A 21,780-nucleotide genomic window follows, 5' to 3' on the forward strand; every position below is an offset into this window, starting at 1 on the left:
CCAGAGTGTCGGTTGATCGTTACATTATATTCTCCGTGGATACAATGATACAATGGATAAAAAAGGTCAAGTCTGTCGAGCGGTCCAAATTATTTATTCCCTTGTCTCGTGCAGCGTGCGTTTCACGCGCCTTTAGTTCGAAACTCCTAATTATTTAATTACAATGGTTAATTAGAATTTGGACCGCTGGCAAATACTTTTGTTCGCTGAATCGGTACTCCGTAAACCGTCAAGCAGCTCGTTTGAACATTATTGTACCGTTAAATACAAAGTGTTTCGCAGAGACTTTTTTATAAGTTTAATAAATTTCTAATTTTACTCGCACACGTTATTCACCGAAGTTGCGTATCCCGTGTATTCCATGTATACAACGAAAAAACATTCCTCTTTTTCATTTTTACAAAACCTTGTAACGACCGCGAGACGCGGTATGCGCTCCGGACGCCTGTAACTTGATCAGTTCCTCCTTGATCAAACGCGAAACTTCTGCTTTGGCCTTGCTGACTGCTAGCTCGCTGGTAGATTCGATGGCGAGGTACAACTTCCTCTCTCCTTCCGGCGGTGCTTTACCGGGCGCGATGTAAGTCCCTCTAACCGTGAGACCTGCTTCAGAGTACTCCGAGATCTGAGCAAGGGCTTCCTTGCTTGTAACTCGCCACCTAGCCTGTTGCGGGAAGTCGTTGATCTCCAATTCTTCCTCGTATTTGCGGAACGTTTGTTCACCAGCCTCTGCGTCGCTCTCCACTAGATCCTCCTCGCGAGGTTGATAATTCAATTTCGTGTTCAACTTGGCAGCCAGCTGTTCGGCGACCGTTTTCGCTGTAATAAGATTGGTAGGGCCAGCGCCTTTAAGTATAGCTTCGGCTGCTTGCTGCGTCGCACCCTTCGCCTCGGCACCCAGATTCTTCGCGATGTTGATCTTAGACGCCAGTCGCCTAGCCAATTCCAACTTGTCGGTCGCGCTAGCTACAGGCTGACCAGGAACCGCGATATTGGTGGCGGAAGGTCTGGCGATTTCGCGAACCGTCCTCTTTGGAGCAAGCATGCTCTCTATTTGTTGATCGATGTCGTTCTCTATATCCTCGTCGTCGGAATCTTGTAATCCGAGGGCCGCCTTTTGGAACTTTTTCTTTTCGTTCGCCAACGCTGCCTCCGATTCGTCAAACTTGAATCCTTTACCACTGAAACCACCTCCTGTGTGAACCTTCTTGCCATCTGCCGCTTGCCGAGCTTTGTATCCCTCCCAAAGTTGACGCAACGGTTCCGGAACGGGAACACCGGCTAATTCGTGAGCACGTAAAATATCACCGGCGTAACGTTCTTGCTCCGACGTGATAAAAGTGTACGCGTACCTGCATACAAAACGTAATTCACCGTTTGTTTATCGTTCTAACGATAAAATAACAGGAACGTTACAGTTACAGTTACGAAAGAACAGATAACTTACCCCTTGTTCCCAGCTCTTCCTGTTCTTCCACATCTGTGCACGTAATCCTCGTAGTGATTCGGACAGTCGTAATTCACCACAAGCACGAGATGCTTCACGTCCAAACCTCTGGCCGCCACTGACGTTGCGACCAATAACTTTGTCCTGCCAGCCTTGAAGTCCAATATAGTCGAGTCTCTGTCGCATTGATCGATACCTCCGTGAAGCGACATACAGGAATAAGAGGCTTTCATGAGATCCTTCAGTAAAGTATCCGCGTTCTCTTGCTTGTCGACGAATATTATAGCGGAACCTTTATCCTGATAGTGACCAAGGATTTCGAGCAACTTGTAAAACTTTTGATCTTCTTCGAGAACTACCACGTGCTGTTCGACGTCCTTACAAACGATCGATCGTCCTCCGACCTGAACTTCCACAGGTCTGGTTAGAATTCTTCTTGCCAATGCTTCCATCTGTCGAGGGAATGTCGCGCTGAACAGTACGGTTTGCCGATCTGGCCGAACGTTCTCCATAATACGCATGACCTGCGGCTCGAAACCCATGTCGAACATTCTATCCGCTTCGTCGAGAACCACGTACGTTACCCTGCGCAGATTCGTTACCCTTCCGCTGTTAGCGGCTAGCATATCGATCATTCTACCTGGCGTGCAAACGATTATTTCGGCGCCTCTCTTTAGCTCGGCTATCTGTTCGGATATACCGGTGCCACCGTAAACGCAGACATGGGACAGCCCCAGAGACTTTGTGAACTTTTTCGAATCTCTACCGATTTGCATGCATAATTCTCTAGTCGGTGTCATGATCAACGCGATCGGACCATCACCGTCAGCCAATGGAGGCTGATCGAGAATATGCCTGAACATTGGTAGCAGGAAGGCTAACGTTTTACCACTGCCTGTCTTTGCTATACCTATCAAATCACGGCCAGACATGATCGCTGGAATGGCTTGACATTGAATAGGGGTTGGTTTCTCGTAACCGAGTTTCTTCAACACCTCCAACTCTTTCTTCGTCACGCCGCACTGTGCCCATGATTTAATGGGCTTCGGGCAACCTTTGCCTTTCACGCGGATACCTTCCAACTCCTCTTTATACGCTTCTACCTCTTCCGACGTCATTCTCGCTAAATAAATTAAACGCCAATAATTAATGGAAGGACGAACGTCGTGCAAACAATATGCCAATAGGTAATCGAGCTTACCGATCTCAGGTACTTCAACGTAAAATGATTTTCTGAACGGTTGATACTCGGTCGTTGCATGATCAACTTTGGCTAATTCTCGCTTCTGCTTGTTCGCGATGCCAGCGGCCGTTTCGTGAAGATTTTCGCCTTCCTCCTCGCTGGAATATTCAAGACCGTCTTGATTCTGTTCGATTAATTCACCCTTTTGCTTCTGCACTTTCTTTTTGGCTACACCGGTGACGATAACAACGCCACCGCTCTGAGTACCTCCCGTTCCTGTGCCGTTATTCGCGTTCTTTCCACCTTTGCTATCGAGTTTGTTCACCTTACGAACTTCCTCTTGAACCTATTCGAACAATATCGTTGGAAAACATTTTGCCCGCGACACACAAACAAACACACACACACACACACACACGCGCGCGCGCGCGCGTACAATTAACCCGGCTTAAGCGGATCAACCCGGTATACATATACATACTTCTGCCATAAAGGCATCGAGGGGATCCACTTCTTCTTCGTCGCATTTAGCTTCTTCCTTAACTTGTTCCACTTGCTCTTTCGTTTCTCCGTCTTCTTTGCATTCCTTGTTGCTATTTTGGACAACAGGCGTTTCTTCATCACTGTCATCCTCGAGGGACCACTTTTTCATAGGCAACTGTAGGTTTGCTAAAATGGATGCCTTACCGTCTTTCTTCGTTGCCTCCAGCTCTTTCTTTTTCCTCTCGGCCCGCCACCTCTCTATTCTTTCTCTCCTCTTTTGCATTTCCAATTCCAATCTTTTCTGCTCTTCCTCCTAATAAACACAAGCACATTTTCGAGAAAAACCATCGTTTTTTAACGACCAGTGGTAGGCAAAGAAATTGAACAATATATATTTAATAATAATATACCTTGTCCAACTTTGTATGATCGAACGGCAATTCATCGCTGTCACCTTTCTCTTTCTCCTTTCTCTCTCTCGATCTCGATCTATTCGACCGATCTTTGCCTGAACGCGACGACTTTGAGCCTGTAAGACGCTTTTCTTTACTGTCTCCGCTAGTATACCGAGAACAATCAATATCAGCACGTTATTTCGTTATTCGTATACGTCTCGAAGACGATTAAAAGCAAACACGATACGCTAACATAGTTTCCCTCGTAATCTGGAAACGCTTTCAAGAAAGTTGTAACGTTAACGGATCCATCTATCCATTCCCTACGCGAGACGTACAGAGTCGAGACGAAGAGATAATATTTTCCAGCGTGAGATATTTTTAATTACAAATTATTAATTACGCGTACATACCGTTTCCTGTCGCGATCTCTGTCTCTTTCGGATCGATCTCTTCTATCTCTGTCACGGTCTCTGGAACGGCTCCTCCTTTCCCTGTGCCGACCTTTATCTCGTTCTCTATCCCTATCGCGACTCCTAGACCGTCGCCGTTTCTTCTCCGGCGTAGCGGATCGCGATCTGGATCGCGATCTAGATCGCCTTCTGTGATGCCTGTCCCTGGAACGCGAACAATTCGAATATCACAAATCGGACGAATAATTGGTATCGATCGAACGAAATTGGTAGTTTATAACGGGAAATTAACCTAGAAACGTAATCGAGTCGAAAGATTGTCACTTACTTGTCGCTGCTTCGAACCATGATCGACGATACTGTTCAACAGTCGCAAGATACTGTTGGGAATGTAAATATTTTTAACAGGAGATCATTTATAGCGATGGTTTTCCAATTTGGTCGGAAAATAGAAAAGAAAATTACTTTCGTTTACAAACGCGTAGCCAGGTTCTCCTCGTGGTACAGGTGCTGCCATTACTCGATCGCATATTACCAACGAGAAGACGAACTAAAATCAGAAACTACACTTGCTTGGTACGGTAAAACAGTTGTCGATAGGTGGCCAGCTCGAGGTTTGTGTCTAGGATAAATTTACGTATCTGTCATATATATAAAACGACCAACTTTGTTGCGTCTATTCATCTCTGACCGATTAAACGTAACGAAGAATCGAAACGTAAAGCAACGAACAAGAAGTAAGAGAGCTGGGAAGAAACGTTTTATCCGGATCGCCGTTGTGATTAAACGAGCAAAATCTCGAAGCGGACGGTTCGTTATCCGGAGGAATTGCCAGCTGGATTTAGACAAAGTTCGCATGCCAAGGCATCTGTCATACGCGTGCACGTACGTACCGTAAGCGTGAGACACGGCGCGTGCAAGACGGGAATAAATACTCTGAAATCGTCGATCGTTCGTTCCGCGAGGTTTCCCTCGGTTAGCGCTACCTCGAGAAACGTAGAACGATGAGAACGGGGTCACGTAATTAGGATAAAGTTATTTAAAAGCGTGAAACCGTGGCATCTGTCGATCGATCGGTCACTGAAACTCGAAAAAGAAACGGGGGAAAAAAAAAAGAAAAAAAAAAGAAGAAAGAGCAGACGGCGAGGACACGAAGAGAAGGAAAGTTAGTTAAGCAGGTGCGTAGCTTGGCACGCGACAGGTGAACGTGGCGATCGTGCGTACCTTTCCTGTTGTATCTCGAGTTTGAAGGTTCGACGATATCAGAGTGAACGAAAGGATGGAGAAACGGCGATGTCAACAGCGAGAAACTGAATGAAATGGTCGTTATCTACAAGTTATCGATAGTAACTGTAAAAGGTTTGCCGAAAGCGATTGCCGATGCGAATCTCAATGGGAAGATTGAAACGAGCGGAGAATCGGCGATGGATCGAGCCTGCGTGGCGAACAGAGGCGCGGAGGTCGCTTCATATGCTCGGTAGATATCGCGAGGCATCGGTTTTTCCCAGGACGACGAGATTTCCGACCCGATACCGCGTCTCCTTTCGTAAATAATCCACGTGGAGGACGACTCGAAGGAGGAGTAAATTCGCCGGTGGAATACAAAATACAAAGTGGCAGCCGTTCATCCAACTTTAATTCTCCGTCGCGCGCTCGACAGCTCCTCGATTCTCTAAACTCTGATTCGTCTTGCGAAGCAGAGAGAAAGGTCGCGCGCAACGACCACGTTCTCTCTAGCCTCTTGTCGCCGGACAACGAGAATTCGCAATTTATCCTTATAGAAAACGAAAGGTTTCCTTTTGGCAGGAATCCCGATCGATCCGATCCTCGGATTCCAACGAACAAAGAAACAACGCGGTCAGAGTGGTGTCGCATCCTTCTTCGCATAAAGGAATCCTTCGTTACAATAAGCGATACCTGACCGATAGAAATTCCTGAAAAACCGAAAACCGATCGCTCCTTCGATTTCCCGCCATCAACGTCGAATCGAAGAGCCGCGAGGAAGAAGCGGAGGAAGAAGATCGGTCCGCTTTCGTTCGTTCGATCGAGCGACGATTCGATTTGTATAATTTGAATTTAATTTAATTTAGCGTAAACGCGCAGGAGAACTACGTAGGTAGTTTCCGCGACGAAGAGCGTGGAACCGATTCGACATCGGTAACCCTTCCTTCTCTTGTATCTTCTGTCGAGTATAAAGTTTCAATGTCAGTGGCAGGAAATAGCAAGTTGATACAGTTGGCTTGCGACGCGTGTACGCACGCTTTGCAAACGATAATACCTTTTATACGCTCGTTGATAAGTAGACGAGCTATTTTAAATCGGCATCCGGCACACGTAAGGTAAGTAAAGCGGAAGGAAAGAAACAGGGATTACTTTTAAAGAATATCGGTGACCGTTGGCCGATCGACGAGTCTCAACGAATTAAACGGTATACGATGGAGGATGTAAGAAAAATATCGCGATAGAAAAATGTTATCGTAAAGCTAGGAAACTCGGGAAATTTCTATGAGAACAGGGTGAGCACCACTGTGAAACAGAAGGGCGCGTGCCACGAGTTCACATCTGCCGCAGTTGTTTTCGCATCCCCCCGATTTCTTTCTGGAACACCACCACCACCACCACCACCACCACCATCACCGATAAACGCGTCTCCGGTTTGAGAAAAAAGGTTTCCGCAGGAAGCAGTAGCAGACCTTACTACCATCGCCATCTTTCCGTTTCCTGCCTCATCGACTCGATAGAAATCGGTCGAAAGTAGCTGGAAAGCAATCGCTCGAACGGAAGGAAGAAGCCAGAAGGGACGTTTCTAGAAAAATGTCCGCTTTTACTGAAACTCGTCTTTACCGTTTCTTATCGCGGATAGAATAAAGAAGCGAGTTACGACGAACACCGGTTAGACAACGTTCGATTCCGTCGATCGCTACGTTGACGCTACGTTTTCTCAAGAAATTGTCTAGTCGAGGAGGAAGAGCAGAAGCTCCTCTTGCTTTCTCCCAGCGTCCTCTTAAGGTCGTCGTAAGGAAGTCACACCGTCGGTTCTGGCTGCGAACACGCGCGTTCTTTGACGCGTTATCGCGGTCTCGGTCTTCCGCGATCTGCCGATCTGCTGGCAAACAAATCGGTAGAGAAAAGCGGAAACGCGATGCGAATTGGAAATTAAAAGTGTCGTTTGGCGAGTTAGGAACGACGATAAGGGAAGGGAAGGGGTCGGGAGAAACGATAGTACGGGCCTGAACAAGGGCCCCAGGAAGGGGACCGACTCAGGTAAGCAGCTGCAAGCGTCCGCAGGGGCAACAGCAGCCGCGCGCTTAAATTAGTCCCGGCACAACTGTCGTTCGCGTAACACCAAAGCAAGGAGAGAGAGAATTCTTCGGTCGTGTGTTTCGGAAGAGCGTGGTGACAAATTTTTCGAGAGAAACTACTGACGCTAGTGTTTGGATATGTCGGTGAGCGAAGGGAAACGGAAACAAGTTAGTTTTAGCTAGAATTTGAAAGTTTGCGATTACGTTCGATAATGCGGAGTCGCTGATCGGCTAAGTGAATTTTAACGAGAAGGAAGCCTCGTACGGGTCGGAGTTGGCGAAGAAGCTAGAGGCGAAGATCGAGAGAGAACGTGGGGATTCGACGATCGTATGAAGGTTCACAGAGAGACGAGCGAACGAAGTAGAAGAGGAAACGAAGGAAGATGCTGATACTTAGGCTAATCGCGGTGTCGAGCCTCTGCTGGATGGCCAGGTGCGATTTGTTGGACCTGTACGTGCAGCACATGGACGAGACCATGAGGACGTTGGCCTACAGGAACAGGCATCATCCGAAAGACGTCCTAGTATCGAGGATAAAGAGAAGTCTCGGAGAGGAGCAGCCGCTTCTCAGAGTAGGTACGTTTAAGAAACAACGGCTGGACGTGGATAAAGAGTGGTACGCGCGATGGAAGGCGAGAAGGAAGATCCCTTACAAGGAGGACGGGCTGGACTTTGTCAATTCGAGGGAAGAAAATCTGGACCCGGATCAACACGAGCTGGTGAACAACGCCAGTCGGATACTCGTCGGCGGAGAATCCGAGGAAACGACGATCGCGTCCACGCTGGAGATGAACGAAACCGTGAACGCGTACGATATCGACGTCTCTAACGGAGAACCGACGCGGTGGTCCGACAACGATACCGCACCGTTCGACAAACGGCCGATCGAACACGAGAATCTGAAGGCGGAATCTCGAGAGGAGACCACTCGGACCGTAGATTCGCAGGACGACGTCGAAACGGAAGGGAGTTCTCGATTCGAGACGATGGACGAGATCGTTACCGCCGGAGCGAACAACCTCTTCGACGATCCCGTCTTGAAAAGAAGTCCAAAGTCGCGAGACAGTCGAGTTCCGAAAAAGTACATCCCACCGATGGACAAATTGGCGAAGCTGTTACGCGCGTCCAAGTATACCGGTGTCGAGGAGACGATAGACGATCGACCCCGAAGAAGCATCGAGCAACCGAGGTTCACCAGACGCGAGAAACTCGACGACGACGGAGAAGTTATCCTCGAGTGGGATCCTTCGGACGAGCAAATGGTCACCTTCAAGGTGATCGCCAAGACCTTGGGATACGTCGGCATCGGGTTCAACGAGAAAAACCACATGAAGGGAGCTGATATTCTGCTGGCTTGGGTGGACGATCACACGGGCACCGTCAATCTTCTGGTGAGTGTTGCCGCGTCCCATCTCGATCATCGGTGATCGCCAAAGGTATTCGGCCCTGTGATCGATCGTCTCCGATCTCCCATCTTCTTTTCTACCTATGTCCTCTCTTCCTTCTTGTCCCGTAGCCTTTGTGCAATCGTGCTTCCAACGATCGATCGGCATAGCAAGACGGTGATTAGGACTAGGCGTGAGAATAGTCGAGCGGCCAACGGGAAAGTCCGCGAACGTCGGCGCTAGCCGTGTGGGAAGAACTCGTTTTCTTCTTATCGGAACGCCTTATCCTACGTTTCTATTTTCGCTGCTATTTCGCTTTCGAGACGGCGCTTCTTTTAGATCGATTAAATCGGATCGCGTAAATCGTCGTTGCAATCGTCGTACCGACAAACGTTCAAAGTTTTCGTATCAGCCGAGAGCTGGCGAATGAAAGAAGAGTAGCGAAGTCGGTGGAGAGGTATTCGAAAGGACGACGACGACGGCGACGGCGACGGCGACGATGAACCAGGGGAGAAAGAGGAAGAAAGGAAAAGTAAAAGGACGAGGATAGGTAAAAAAGGAAGGGAAGAAACGAAAAGCTAGGAAATTAAAGGAAGATTAAGAAGAAGGGCAGGTCGAAACAGCAGTCCGAAAGACCTGCGAAGCTGAGGGAAGGATGAGAAGAAAAAGAAGCGGCAAAAGGGGGTATCGCGAGCCGAGGTATCGGCCTCTCGCCTCTCGTCTCTCCTCCCTCCCGTCCAAACCACCAAATCCTTCTGCGAAGGGATCCCCTTGCTCGTGGTATCGTTTCAGTCGCACGATCCGTATTAACGAGGTTCGTTTAATTAACGCGTCATGGGAGATTCCAGTCGATCGTCTTCTCTCCTCCGCGGCTCTCTCCGTAACAGCGGCTGGAAAAACCAACGAACAAGATATTCGTGATGTCGTAAGATTTTCCACTTCTCTGTTCGTTTTCGTTTTCGTTTCCGTTTCCCTTTCCGTTTCTCTTCTCCCTTTGGATCGCGGCACTTTGTACCTTTGCTTCGGAAATAGCGTGGCATCTACGCGCAAATTACCCATTATCGAAACATCTGTCTTACACGGACTTTGCTTACTTTCTTGTAATTTCAAGTATCCACACTCCGACGAACATTGGAGTTTCCATTCGGAGAACAGCGCAACGAAGGGATTAAAAAGAAACTGGTTATCGAAACCTGCTCCACCCTTTTTTCTCCCTTTGCGCGGCTTCTCCGAATTCCTAATCTTAATTAAATTTATATCCATTCTCCGAGATGCGCTGGCTACGCTCTCGCGATCTTCCACGTCGTATCGTATTCGTATTCGTGACGAATCGAAGAACGGCCCGGTGAAAATCGCCGAAATTACCAGTGAAACGCAAACCAGCCGAGTGGAGAAGAATTTAGTGGAATTTCTCGGCTCCGTTTACTCGACGTTTATCCGCGAGGGCCAAGGCTGACAAAGAGAAAAAGAAACGGGCAGAACGCAGCCACGCAGGTGGGACAAGAGGAGTTTGAACGGCACGGCGTTGCTAGAAAATTAACGAACATCGTTCCGCCGGACGAGATAAAGTCGTGATAAATTTACGTCCGGTGAGGGCAGCGAGAGGCCTTTCTGTCCGTTCTCTCTCTCCCTCTCTTTCTCTCTTCGATTCGCCTTCTCTCGCCTCTTCCACCTTGACGAATTCGAAATCCACCGGCGAACCTGACCGCTTGTCAATTCCATGACTCGACGAATTTCGATGGGAATATCTGAAAACGAAGAAAGAATTGGACGAATAAACAAATTTCCCTCGTATCGACGCGCGACGATATCGATAAAGTTTGAAAGCAACGTGAAAACGAATATACAAATTGTCGCACGTTTATCGAATAACGCACGACGATAACAGTAAATTCCGAGATAGATTTCAAAAACAGGCTTTATAACGTTATGATTTTTCCTGTATTTTTCGATTTATAAATTTATAATATCTAGAGAGCTGTTAAACAATTTCGTGGATATAGATGAAACCTTCGACGATACCAGCAGGCACCGATCGTATTAGCAAATTATCAGAGGCGATTTAATCGGAGTTTATCGGCAACTTTTTATCTAACTTGTTCCGCCACCAAATATTTACCAAATATTTACCAAATATTTACCAAATATTTAAACGAATAATTGCTGTTTGTTCAGACGAGAACTGTGTTTCACGCGGCAGATACAAAATCAAGCCCGCGTAAATTCGAATACGCCAACAGCCCGCAGGCAAATCATGCCACGGGCGATGGTACACGGCCGATACAGAATACACGGATGCAGAAAGAGAAACACGTATACGTTGGATACAAGCGGGAGGTGAAAGTGTGCGAAAGGTTGCGTGACTGAATACGCGACGAACACACGAGGAAGCACGAAGGTGTGTAAGAAAAGGCCCCTTCTCAGGGGGCATAGGTATGTTGTGTCCTGGCAGTCGTTGGTTCCAAAGGGTCCCCCAGTCAAGGCCTCCAGACATCGGCGGGGGGAGGCTACGCGAATCTTTGAGCATCGTTGCAAAGAAAGACGAAGAGCGGTACTGGCTGGCTCCAATGAATCGGCCGACGCGTGATACCTCTCGCTCCTCGAATCTTCGAACGCGCGTTGAGAAACGACGTTAAGTTTCTGCAACGATAAGAAAAAACAAACGAATAAGCTACGAGAAACAGATCGAACCTGCCCCCTTTGCCTTCTAACTCTTAGAGATGGCGGATTCGCAGCAACGCGCGTAGCGGACCAGCTTTAGAAGAAGAAGAAGAAGGCTGCAGGTTTCGTTTATCGGGAAACGTACGTACGAAGCTTCTGCTATTTCCAATTTCACATAACGAATATCGGTCGACTTTTGTTCGTTCGTTCGTTTAAATTACCTCTTTGCCGCGAAACATCTCATCTCCTTCTTGTATTGTACGTTGGAACGCGATCGAGATCGGAGAGAGAGAGAGAGAGAGAGAGAGAGGGGCTGTTTCGAGAAAGGACAAAGTCCTGGAGAAAATTCGACAATTGCCAAAATAATTCACCGCGAGTCACGGCATGTGCACGCACGACGATTACGATCGTAATTTATTAGAGACAGGGAAGCACGTTTCGCAAAGTGAATCTGAAATGCAGGTAATCCGCGATCCGTCCATCTCGTGGTCCAACAGGCCCAGCCTGAGACCAACTCGGTGCATAGACGGCAGACGCACACATTCTCCTCTCGTTTCACCGTGATCTTTTTCTCATTATCTTCGACATATCCTGCTCGTCTTTTTTCTACCCGCCGCCAACCAGTTTTCGTTTGTTTCCGATCCAACTTCTTCGTCTTCGAGCTCTCGCGCTCCACAGCTTTGTAAACCTGTATACGCAAATAAGACGAGAGGGTATCGCTGTTTCGTAATTATAGTCCCTCGTGGTCATTGAATCACGACGAATACAATTGTATCACAATTGTTACAAGTTACGACACAAATGGAAAAAATGGGAAAATGGGAAAAATTAAAACCCGACCGGAATCTATAACGAGTAACTTGTTCGCGTACCGATATCGTCGATCAGCAGATTCTTACGCAAGAAAGCATCTAGGTGCAACAAATCGATGAAAAACTCGTTAAACTTGGAGAAAGTATCGCGGTACCTATCGATATATCGATAGCAGGATACCTTCGACACGTTTACGTTCTACGCTCGTTTACAGTCATATTTCCCTGCCTTTGCGGCTACAGAGCTTGGTTTTACCGCTTTATCTCGACCGAGAAGCGAATCGTCGTCGTTCTACTCTCGCTGTCAAGCGGCCAAGTGCGATTTTAACCGAGCATATGGAGAATATTTTCCTCCGCCTATGACGCAATATGACGCAATCGTAAAGCAGAGTTCGTAGATCGTTCTCTTTTCACCTCTTTCACGGTCAGCCTCTTCCAGCACGAAGCTACCTTTCTTGCCACAGGCGATCGAAAGAAACTTCGGAGCACGAATTTTCATGAAACTCGTGATTTGCCACCGATCGAGGTGCGGTGGCGGTTAAACTGGTTCGCCAAAGATAATTCCCTTAGAATCTTTTTCGCGTCTTTTCCGAGAGCTCATTCGGGCTTGTTCGACTCTTCGAGTTTATTCTAATTCCACTGGACAAGAATAGCATTATACTTTTCAGGTATCCCAATCGGAATTAATTTGTAAAGATGGTAAACCGGACGAACAAATTCCAATAAATGGCTATATTTCTCGTTTTGTCTATTTTCATGGCTGGAAATCTGTTGCTGTCTACGCGAGTGTCTGATCGATCGAAAGATACAAACACGAATTCGGTATCGATTAACGCAAGAACGAGAGAGAGAGAGAGAGAGAGAGAGAGAGAGAGAGAGAGAGAGAGAGAAGAAAAACGCAAAGATCGCCAAGATTCTCACCCCTGACAGTGTCTTGATTCGTCGATTATTATTATACGCGGATAGGCGCGTAAAGCGAATCACGACGAGCTATAACGCGTCATCGAGCGTAATTGCGCGTAACAGCGTGTTCTTCCCAAGACCAAGACACGTGAGAACCGGATCGGCTTTTACCGTGACTGCGACACGTTGCAAACTGGCTACCATACGTATGACGTACTTTACGAGAACGAATTCCGAACCTGCGCTACGGGAAACCTTTGCTCCGTCTCGTTCCAGCTTTTAAGAGCTTTTCGTCTTTTATTATTTCCTCGCTGTCGGTTTTTACGAGAATAAATTCTGTGCCAACGTCGCGAGCAAAAACTCGATTCCACGTAGTTTCCATCGGTTACCATCCTCTTATGAGAAAGAATTCTCGACCAGTTAAACGGTAAAGCAGAAAACTCGAGACTTTTGCTATTCCCCGACGAATCAGCGGAATAGCTCTGACTCTAATTTTCCCATGTAAATACGTAGAAACGGCGATCCAAACCAAACTGGTTGTGACATTTTCTTTAAAAAAGTAAAGCAGCGACCAAAGAAGAATCTGGTCTTAAATATGCCAGTTTCAAATTGATTTCATCGAAATTGACTTATCCAACAACGAGCAAATTTTCATCGCCCGTACAATGATTCAGCGTTCGAGGAAACTATTTAGTCGCGTTAACGAAGACACGCGCCATTACACCGTACGACGTACTGAGTGTTGCGTTTTCCCAGCGATTAGGAAAGACGTCGATTTCGGCCGGTCTGTTCCGTTGATCGTGTCTGTTTAGAGACCGGTAGGTGGTTGTTCGCAGTTGCCTAAGAACGATAGGAAGGCCCTTTATCCCCGTCGAGGGACCTCTTTGCGCTACCAGCTGCTGTTCTGCCAGGTGGTAAAAAGGAAGGAGAGCCACTATACGAAAAGGAAAGGTAACCGCACAGCAGCAGGGAGAGAGAGAGAGAGAGAGAGAGAGAGAAAGAACGAAGAGAAGCTGGAAGACGAGAAGGAAGGAGGAGAAAACGAGACAGCGTAAGAGACGCGCAAGAGAGAAACGGAGGAACCAAGCACGCAGTTGGATTTCTCGTTCGAGTATCGAAACGAGATGGAAAAGACCAACGAGATGCGTTGGAGGGAGAGAAAAGTGTAGAGGGCAGTAAAAGTAAGAGTAAGTAAGAGGAAGAAGGACGGAGAGAAAAAAAAGGGAAAGGAAGATTGGTGAAACGGTGTGCGAAAGAAGAGGGAAGAAAGGGAGAGAAAAAGGAGGGAGGACTGTACGTCCAAAACACCTGGCAAGCATCGTCGGTCCTCCTAGTGGCGCCTCTTTTTCTTCGGAATTGCCGGCCCATGGGAACCACCGCGATCCTTCGCGGCGCGACTCCTCCGGCGGCACAAAGGGAACCGTTTCTTTTTTGCCACGCGTATATACATCGGAAACTATTTCTCAAGATAGATCATCGTACGGATAAACGACGCCGATTCTTCGTCTCTGGTCGCCGTTGGTTGCCCGTTGAGCGAAACCGCGTTTTAACGAACATTCGTCGTTCGGGAATAAAAGTAAGTCTGTTCGCGCCGTACTTTCCAACGTACCGAAACGTCCGAGTTTCTCGGAAGACTGCCACAGGAAACGCGAGTACCGATCCATGACGTCACATCCGCCGAATTAATTTTCCGCATCCACGCACGTGTGCCTCTTTTCCCACGCATCGGTGACTCGATACGACTCTTTCGAAAGACCATGGACTTTGTGAAAGACCAACCAACGCCGGCCAACTTTTCACCTTTTCTCTCTCATCCTCCGTTACGTTTCCTCCAGTCTGTCTATAGTCGGATCACGAATCACCGGATCCGTCGGTCCTGTGCATTCGTTGGCTGGCGAACGTGCAGAGAAACCTATCGCTGAAACAACCACGTTATCGATTTCGTGATTTCAAGTACAAGCCAATAGCATATCGTATGGTAGTGTACGAACAGAGCGATCGGAACGGCTGGTGAAAAAATATTCAAACGACTCTGAAACCCTCTGAAACGCTTTACAAGCGGACGATCGTTATTAAGTCGTCGTTGTCGTTGTTAGATCGGCCTCGTATTTTACCGATATTATCGCGACAGTCGTCGTCTCGTTACGTTTCCACGTATTTTCTACTACACACATTTTTTCGAGAAATTCACGCCCAAGTAGTTAGACAGTACGATAGTACGCGTCGATATCTTTTCGATCGGTAATTTATACTCGGAGATTCTACCTTACACCACGTTGCTCGAGTGCCAGGTGTTGGCACGAGCTTCTATAATCATTTGCATAATTTTCCTAATCGACGATCAAACCGTTCCACGCGTTAAACACGATCCACGTCGAAAAAAAAAGACGCTTTTCCCGTTCACCGACAGGCGCGCATAAGCTAGCGCAATTAAAACGTCGCAACGACGAGTCGATCCATCGAATCGAGAGACCGCCGAGGAATCGCCGACTTTTTTTAATCACCGTCTAGCAATGCCACGGACACGCTACGTGCTAATTAGCCCGGCGACGATGAGAATATCCGGCTGCCATGAGAAAACCCCCGGCGAATCTCGTGAGAACGCGCGCTAACCCCGGAAAGTCCGCCCCAACGGCGAATCACAGCCGCTAATAATTATAATTAAACGGAAATCGGTATTATTCAAATCCAAAGTAGACGCTCGTAATCGATCATTCGGATTCACGCTGACGTTCGTTATCGTCGAAAGCGACAACGGAATCTCGCGATTTTAAGCTGGGATTTTCGGTTTCCCTCTACTTTATTACCAGATAACGCGTTTCATTTTCGCGGCATTAAAAATTTTTATAAACGCGCCAAACTATCATTAAATAATACGTACAATATGATGATTAGTGTACAGCACGAACAACCATCTTACGAACGTAAGCCACTGCGATCGAACGGCTGCGTTCTCTCTTCGCGTGGCCTGTTTTTTTTTTTTCTTTTTTTTCTTTTTTCTCTCTTTTTTCCAGAGACGCGCCACTTTATTATCGCTTCCTCTTTGCACGTGCTCGTTACAAAATACGCAACGAGCGTGACGATGCTCGGCCAATTATTTCGATTCATTAAGAGCAGGAAGGGGACTTCCCTTCGGCCTCTTACAAACTTTAGCACCCAACCATAATCGGAATCCAACGGACCCAAACGCTCGCGGCCACCCTTCCGATTGTCAGCGTCACGGCTGACGGTGTTGTTTCCTTCGAGCGCAGGATGCATCGGAATGTCGTTGACTTAACGGAACGTCGTTTGAATCTGACAGGCCGATAAACGTTGTTATATCATCGATTATCGAGTACACATCGAGGAATAAACGCGATTCCGCGGAGGAGTACCTCTGCAGAGAGCAAAGGAGAAAGTGCAGAAAGTGGAGAGAGGAACGAATCGAGCGTGACAAAAAGCATCGATTCGTCGTACGGTGTAAACACCTGGCGCTCACCTGACCCGATAAACTTCTCCGTCTCGTTCCACCGGCAAATCAAATTTCTTTTGGTTTTTCAGGACTCGCACGGGATCGAAGGTCCGGAGGCGGCCCTGGTCACGGACACGTCGCAGGATGTCAAAGTATTGGGAGGCTCGCAAAACGAAACTCACACGAGCGTGATCTTCTCGCGAAACTGGCAGACCTGCGACCCTCAGGATCATCGGCTCACGGTATGGCTACAAGTATGGCTTATCGTTTTCTTCCCTCGATTATACCTCGTTTCTTTCTACTATTCGTACAAACGATACCCCTTTTTTACATTATTTTCCTTCTCCTCGTTCATCAGAGCTACTTGGACACGAGTATACGATTAATTAAAATCTAGACCTTCTAGGATTAAATCTAGGATTAAAGAATCCACCGTTTACCGATTAATTTAATTAATTTCAGTAGCAACGATCGTACTCGAAACGATTATATTCAAACCACTGCTTCGTCGGTCCTTCGTTCAAGGATACAATCTCGCGATTGAAACGCGTCTCGACTAAGCAAATTTAGCGGTAAGCGGTAACGGGCGAGGGGTTAAGGCTGGTGTATATGGGAATAAAATCAAATATCCGAGATAAAGGATCAAGTTGCCTCGTAACCGAGCATCGAGTAATTAGAAGCGGCGGGAGAACAAATTGTCCGATATTCGATTCCACCTGACGGAGCCTGGGAACTGGGAATAGCCGAGAAGATTTACAACGTAGAGACAAGAGCGCTGGTAGAATTCGCGGAGAGAGCCTCCTCTCTTTTTCGATTTATGCCCGGCACGAAGGCAGCCCGCGACTTTAACAGGCCCTTAGACCACGGTACGTCGAATTCCCGCAGCGATATTTAGGCGTTTAGCATGCCGTCCGCGACCCTCGTGCGTCTCCTCCGCGATTCCCATTCTCGATCCGCAGCGGGACTAACCAGCGTGCCGTCCAGCCCATTGAAATATCTCTTAACCAGCCTGTTTCCCATATCCGATTCCCTCTCTTCCAATTCCAACCGCGGCAGAACCATTATGAAAAAGTAATTATCGCTTGCTATCGCAGGGAGACACGATTCGAGTCCTCTGGGCGCTTCATTCCAGCGATCCTGAGCTAAATACTGCTGTTTGGCCCGGTGACAAGCGTGGAGGTAGAGCTTTGAGACTCAAGACCGCGGCTCCTCATGCACCTCCCCGCCATACTCGGGATATCAAGCATTGGGACGTGAAATTGAATCAAGTAAGTCGACACTCTACCATCATACTCCTACCTGTCTCGTTTTTCTTCAGCCGACGATCTCTTATTCCTATTATTATTCCTATTATTAAAATCAACTAACTCAAAAAAAAAAAAAAAAAAAAAAAGAAAAAACAAATCGATTGCCGTATAGAAAGATATAAGATAAGGTGTAACTTTGTCCTCTCGACAAAGGAGAATCCTCGGTACACAACGATAAATAAAGAAGACATTTCTTCGTTTCAATAAAAAAGTTCTTTCTGCGTTTCTCGCGTTCGCTCGCTTCGCACAAGCGTTGCTACACGGAAACGCTGAATGTGAAACGACCGATAGCTTAATTATTGATCGTTGTCGAGCAACGAAATGCCTGTATCGTGATTAATTATGTGTTCTTCTTGATACGTAGCCTCCGGTTTCAGACAGCGTAGACACCACCTATTGGTGCAAGATTTTCAAGGCACCTCATAAGGAGAAACATCATATGATCGGGGTAAGTGATTGATATTCGTCGAAATTCGCCGAAATTTATCAAAATGTGTCTTGGTTTTGGAATAAATTTGACGCGCGACGCGAGTACCGAGGAATGTCGTAAGGTTGGGCCTGATTCGTATGTGCTTCACGAATCACGGTCATCCGTGCCGGACATGGCACCGTGTCGATGGACGTCATTAGAATAAAGAAGGGCCTCGGAATGATGTCATTCCGTGGCCGAAACGTTGCCCGATTGCCAATGAAATCTGCTTGAGAAGATTTCTCGGCAGAAGAACACGCGGTTCGATCTGATATTCCGAAACTGTCTCGCCACGCCGATCGATTCCTCTGTTTCTTCGAATCCTCTCAACTATATACCGTCGTCGATATATCAGATACAAACAACGATTCATCTTGCGATTTCAGTACACGCCACTGGTGGAAAAGGAGAACGAAGATTTGGTTCATCATATTATATTGTACGAGTGCGCTTCGACTTTGTCGATCTTGGGACAACACGCGAGAATCGTCGGAGCCCCGTGTTACAGTCCTACGATGCCGCGAGAATGGGAATCGTGCTTGCAGCCGGTGCTTGCCTGGGCACGTGGTAGTACAGGTACGCTAGAGGAAAGAGCAGACGAACAGTCGGTAGAATGGGAATTTTCTTCGCTACCTATCGAGTTTCGTTCGGACGACGATAGTTGACGTTCGAATCGAACGTTACCAAAATTGAAAGTTTAATAAAACCTATCTATCGGGCTAGGATATCCGAAATTCGTCTAGCTTTTCAAGTATCCGACTTTCACGCTGCAATTACCAAAATTCTCAATACCGCGTCAGCTTGTAAATCATCGTCTTTGCCATTATCAGAAACACAATTCTTTTCGGCAATGTCGATATAGACTTTTCTCGAGGCACGATTATTTAAATAGATCAGTACAGAGATCACGTATAGCAGTAGCGAGATAGTACAGCATAGAGATACGATGTGTCTTGGCACAGGTGAATGGCTTCCGGAACACGTCGGCATTCCCATCGCCGAACATCCCGAAGGCTCTTATTACATGCTAGAAGTGCACTATAATAATCCGGATATGAAGAAGGTGGTAGACAGCAGCGGAGTACGTCTACACTTGACCGCGAACCTACGTCCTCAGGAAGCGGGAATTCTCGTTGCTGGCGTGGCTGTTAGTCCTCTTCACCTGATTCCACCGAAACAAAAGGAATACGCCACCGCAGGTTACTGTACTCCTCATTGTACCAACACTGTACGTAAACGCCACACCTTCGATAATTACAACACGCTTCTTCCATCCGTTGGTTTCTAAACTTTTAAACTGTCGATCGCCCATACAGATGTTCCCCGAAGGCGGAGTGAACATCGTTTCGGTGGTCTTGCATTCTCACTTGGCCGGTCGCCGTTTGAGTCTGAAGCACATTCGTCAAGGCAAAGAATTACCCAGGATAGTCGAGGATAACCACTTTGATTTCGAGTATCAACAGTCTCATACTCTCGAGAAGGAGGTGAAAGTCCTTCCAGGAGACGAATTGCTGGCCGAGTGCGTTTACGGTACGTTGGACAGAACGAAACCTACTTTGGGAGGATACGCAGCATCTCAGGAAATGTGTCTGGCCTTCGTGGTACATTATCCGAGAACACCGCTCGCAGCATGTTATAGCATGACACCGGTGAAACATCTGTTCAAGACTCTCGGCGTGTACAGCTTCAAAGGCGTTACTATGGATCACCTGGAGAAACTTTTCCTAACAACTAGGTAAGCAAAAGGTAAAAGTACATTGTACGTTCCTTCTTATCCGTTACGTTTGCTCGTTGCAGGACCGATGCCGTCACTATTCCTTCCACCGGTCAACAACAGCTTCCGATTTACCCTGCTACAAGGCCCAGCGAAGAAATAGACGAAGAACTTATAAGGGAGGCAAAGTCTGCCTTGATGGCTATGAGGGATTACACGGTAGAAAACGAGAACGATAACGTCTTCTCTCGATTGATCATCGAAGAGCCCGAAGAGTTCAGAGGTAAACGATACGAACGCCTATTCCCAACAAGCTGATGATTATCGTGATGACTGATAACCGATATAAAACTACGATAATTACGTGTCTCGATAGGTCGAACTTTGGCCGAGCATATGCTGGCTCTACCCTGGACGGAGGAACTTCTTGCCAGATCCATCGAACAGAGTCTGTATCACGGCAGGCACATGACATTTTGCAGGAAGAGGGACGACAAGCTTGCTCTGGTATGTCCAATCTTTCGATATCTTCTCGTTCGATATCTCGGTGTACAAGCAATGCCTGCCTCTATTCTATAAAACGTTCTTCGACGATATAATAGGAAACGTAAAAATTTTAGTTATCGATTAACGTATTCTCTTTGCAGCCGGCTGACATACAAACATTCCCGAACTACACGGCACTGCCGGAAACAAACGAAACCACGTGCAGCGAAATGGCAATGCTATCCAGTGCATCGAGGAGCCTGTACCTTGACATCGTGCCGCTTCTCGCGATTCTCGTTACGGCGATCACTGTTTCCTAAAATTAAAGTCAAACATGTGCTAGACGTTTGATCGTCCTTTGTTCGACCGTCGTTGATTGTACGGTCAAACGTATCCGTCTTATTCGTCTCTCTTACAAATCGGGACTGTTCGAAACGGGCTAGAAACGAGCGATATTATATCGTCGAACGATAATTTACGAGGCCGATATCTCTGCCTGCAGCGAGAGACGGCAACGTTTTGGAAAAATTTTCACCGCCCAATATGTGTGTGTGCGTGTGTGTGCGTGCGTGCGTGCGTGCGCGTGCGTGTGCGTGTGTATATATGTGTACGTATATGCGTATACACAGGCCTACACACGCACCAAAAAATATAACATAATATATATGTATAATGTAATGTAATGTAAATATACCATCCACTTATTTATAAGGTATTCGCGCAGCAAGCCTTTCCCTCTATTTTATATGAACTTTGTATAAAAAATAAACCAGTCTGTAGAAACTGTATCTTTCTACGTATTATCCATCCCCTCTTATTAAAAAGTTATTAGTAAAAGCTCGAGCGGCGACGAATACGAGTTAAAAAAGGAAAAAGTATAGTGTAATTACAGTAAAGAGAAAGAAAAGGTTTTACGAAGATGTTCTTACTACATCTACGATGTACGGGGTGTCAGAAACCATAAAACTTCCAATTGAATATTTTCCATAACTTGCAGAGCTTCATAGATGTGTAGCTACTTGCAACAATATGGACGTTCGCAAATGCTTCGAGGAGTAATTTCGCCGCTGTAAAACGGTTTGCTTATCGGAAGAGACGATGATTTCGTTGATTAGTGGGTATCGGTAGAGTAACGTGGTTGATACAGAAATCGAAATTTCTCGAAATTTCCAAGCCGTCGAACATCCCCTGTCACTTAGTCCGGCTACATTTCGCTAGAGTAAAGAGAGATTCGAACTATGTACGGTGATCGATGTAGCGACTGCTTTGAAGCTCAGCCACAAGGCAACCGGGTAACCGATATATCAGCTACCACGCAGGTGTCCGGGCTCGCAATTTTCCAGATGGTTAACCAATTACGGAGGCGTCT

At 46.9% G+C, this 21,780-nt stretch overlaps 3 protein-coding genes across 3 annotated transcripts in view; 2 read left to right on the top strand and 1 right to left on the bottom strand.

Moving 5' to 3' along the window:
* Positions 1–21,780, top strand: part of LOC139992629 (pre-mRNA-splicing factor SYF2) — a 76,041-nt gene that overhangs the window by 38,194 nt on the left and 16,067 nt on the right. The gene's annotated exons all lie outside the window — the stretch shown is intronic.
* On the bottom strand, positions 7–4,489 carry Prp5 (pre-mRNA processing factor 5). Its single transcript, XM_072013592.1, has 8 exons — positions 4,387–4,489; positions 4,250–4,301; positions 3,922–4,125; positions 3,524–3,671; positions 3,112–3,426; positions 2,649–2,976; positions 1,448–2,570; positions 7–1,352 (listed from the first exon to the last, which is right to left on the bottom strand). Exons 2-8 carry the CDS (start codon positions 4,267–4,269, stop codon positions 398–400), a joined length of 3,093 nt encoding a protein of 1,030 aa, XP_071869693.1. The 5' UTR covers positions 4,270–4,301; positions 4,387–4,489; the 3' UTR covers positions 7–397.
* Positions 7,408–20,981, top strand: LOC139992614 (MOXD1 homolog 1). Its single transcript, XM_072013594.1, has 11 exons — positions 7,408–7,534; positions 7,577–8,614; positions 16,525–16,677; positions 17,530–17,703; positions 18,107–18,190; positions 18,598–18,787; positions 19,174–19,439; positions 19,528–19,946; positions 20,009–20,208; positions 20,302–20,432; positions 20,573–20,981. The coding sequence occupies exons 2-11, from the start codon at positions 7,607–7,609 to the stop codon at positions 20,729–20,731; spliced, it is 2,784 nt and encodes a 927-aa protein (XP_071869695.1). The 5' UTR covers positions 7,408–7,534; positions 7,577–7,606; the 3' UTR covers positions 20,732–20,981.

The sequence above is a fragment of the Bombus fervidus genome, chromosome 12 (assembly GCF_041682495.2).
Source record: "Bombus fervidus isolate BK054 chromosome 12, iyBomFerv1, whole genome shotgun sequence".
Classification (NCBI taxonomy): Eukaryota; Metazoa; Arthropoda; class Insecta; order Hymenoptera; family Apidae; genus Bombus; species Bombus fervidus.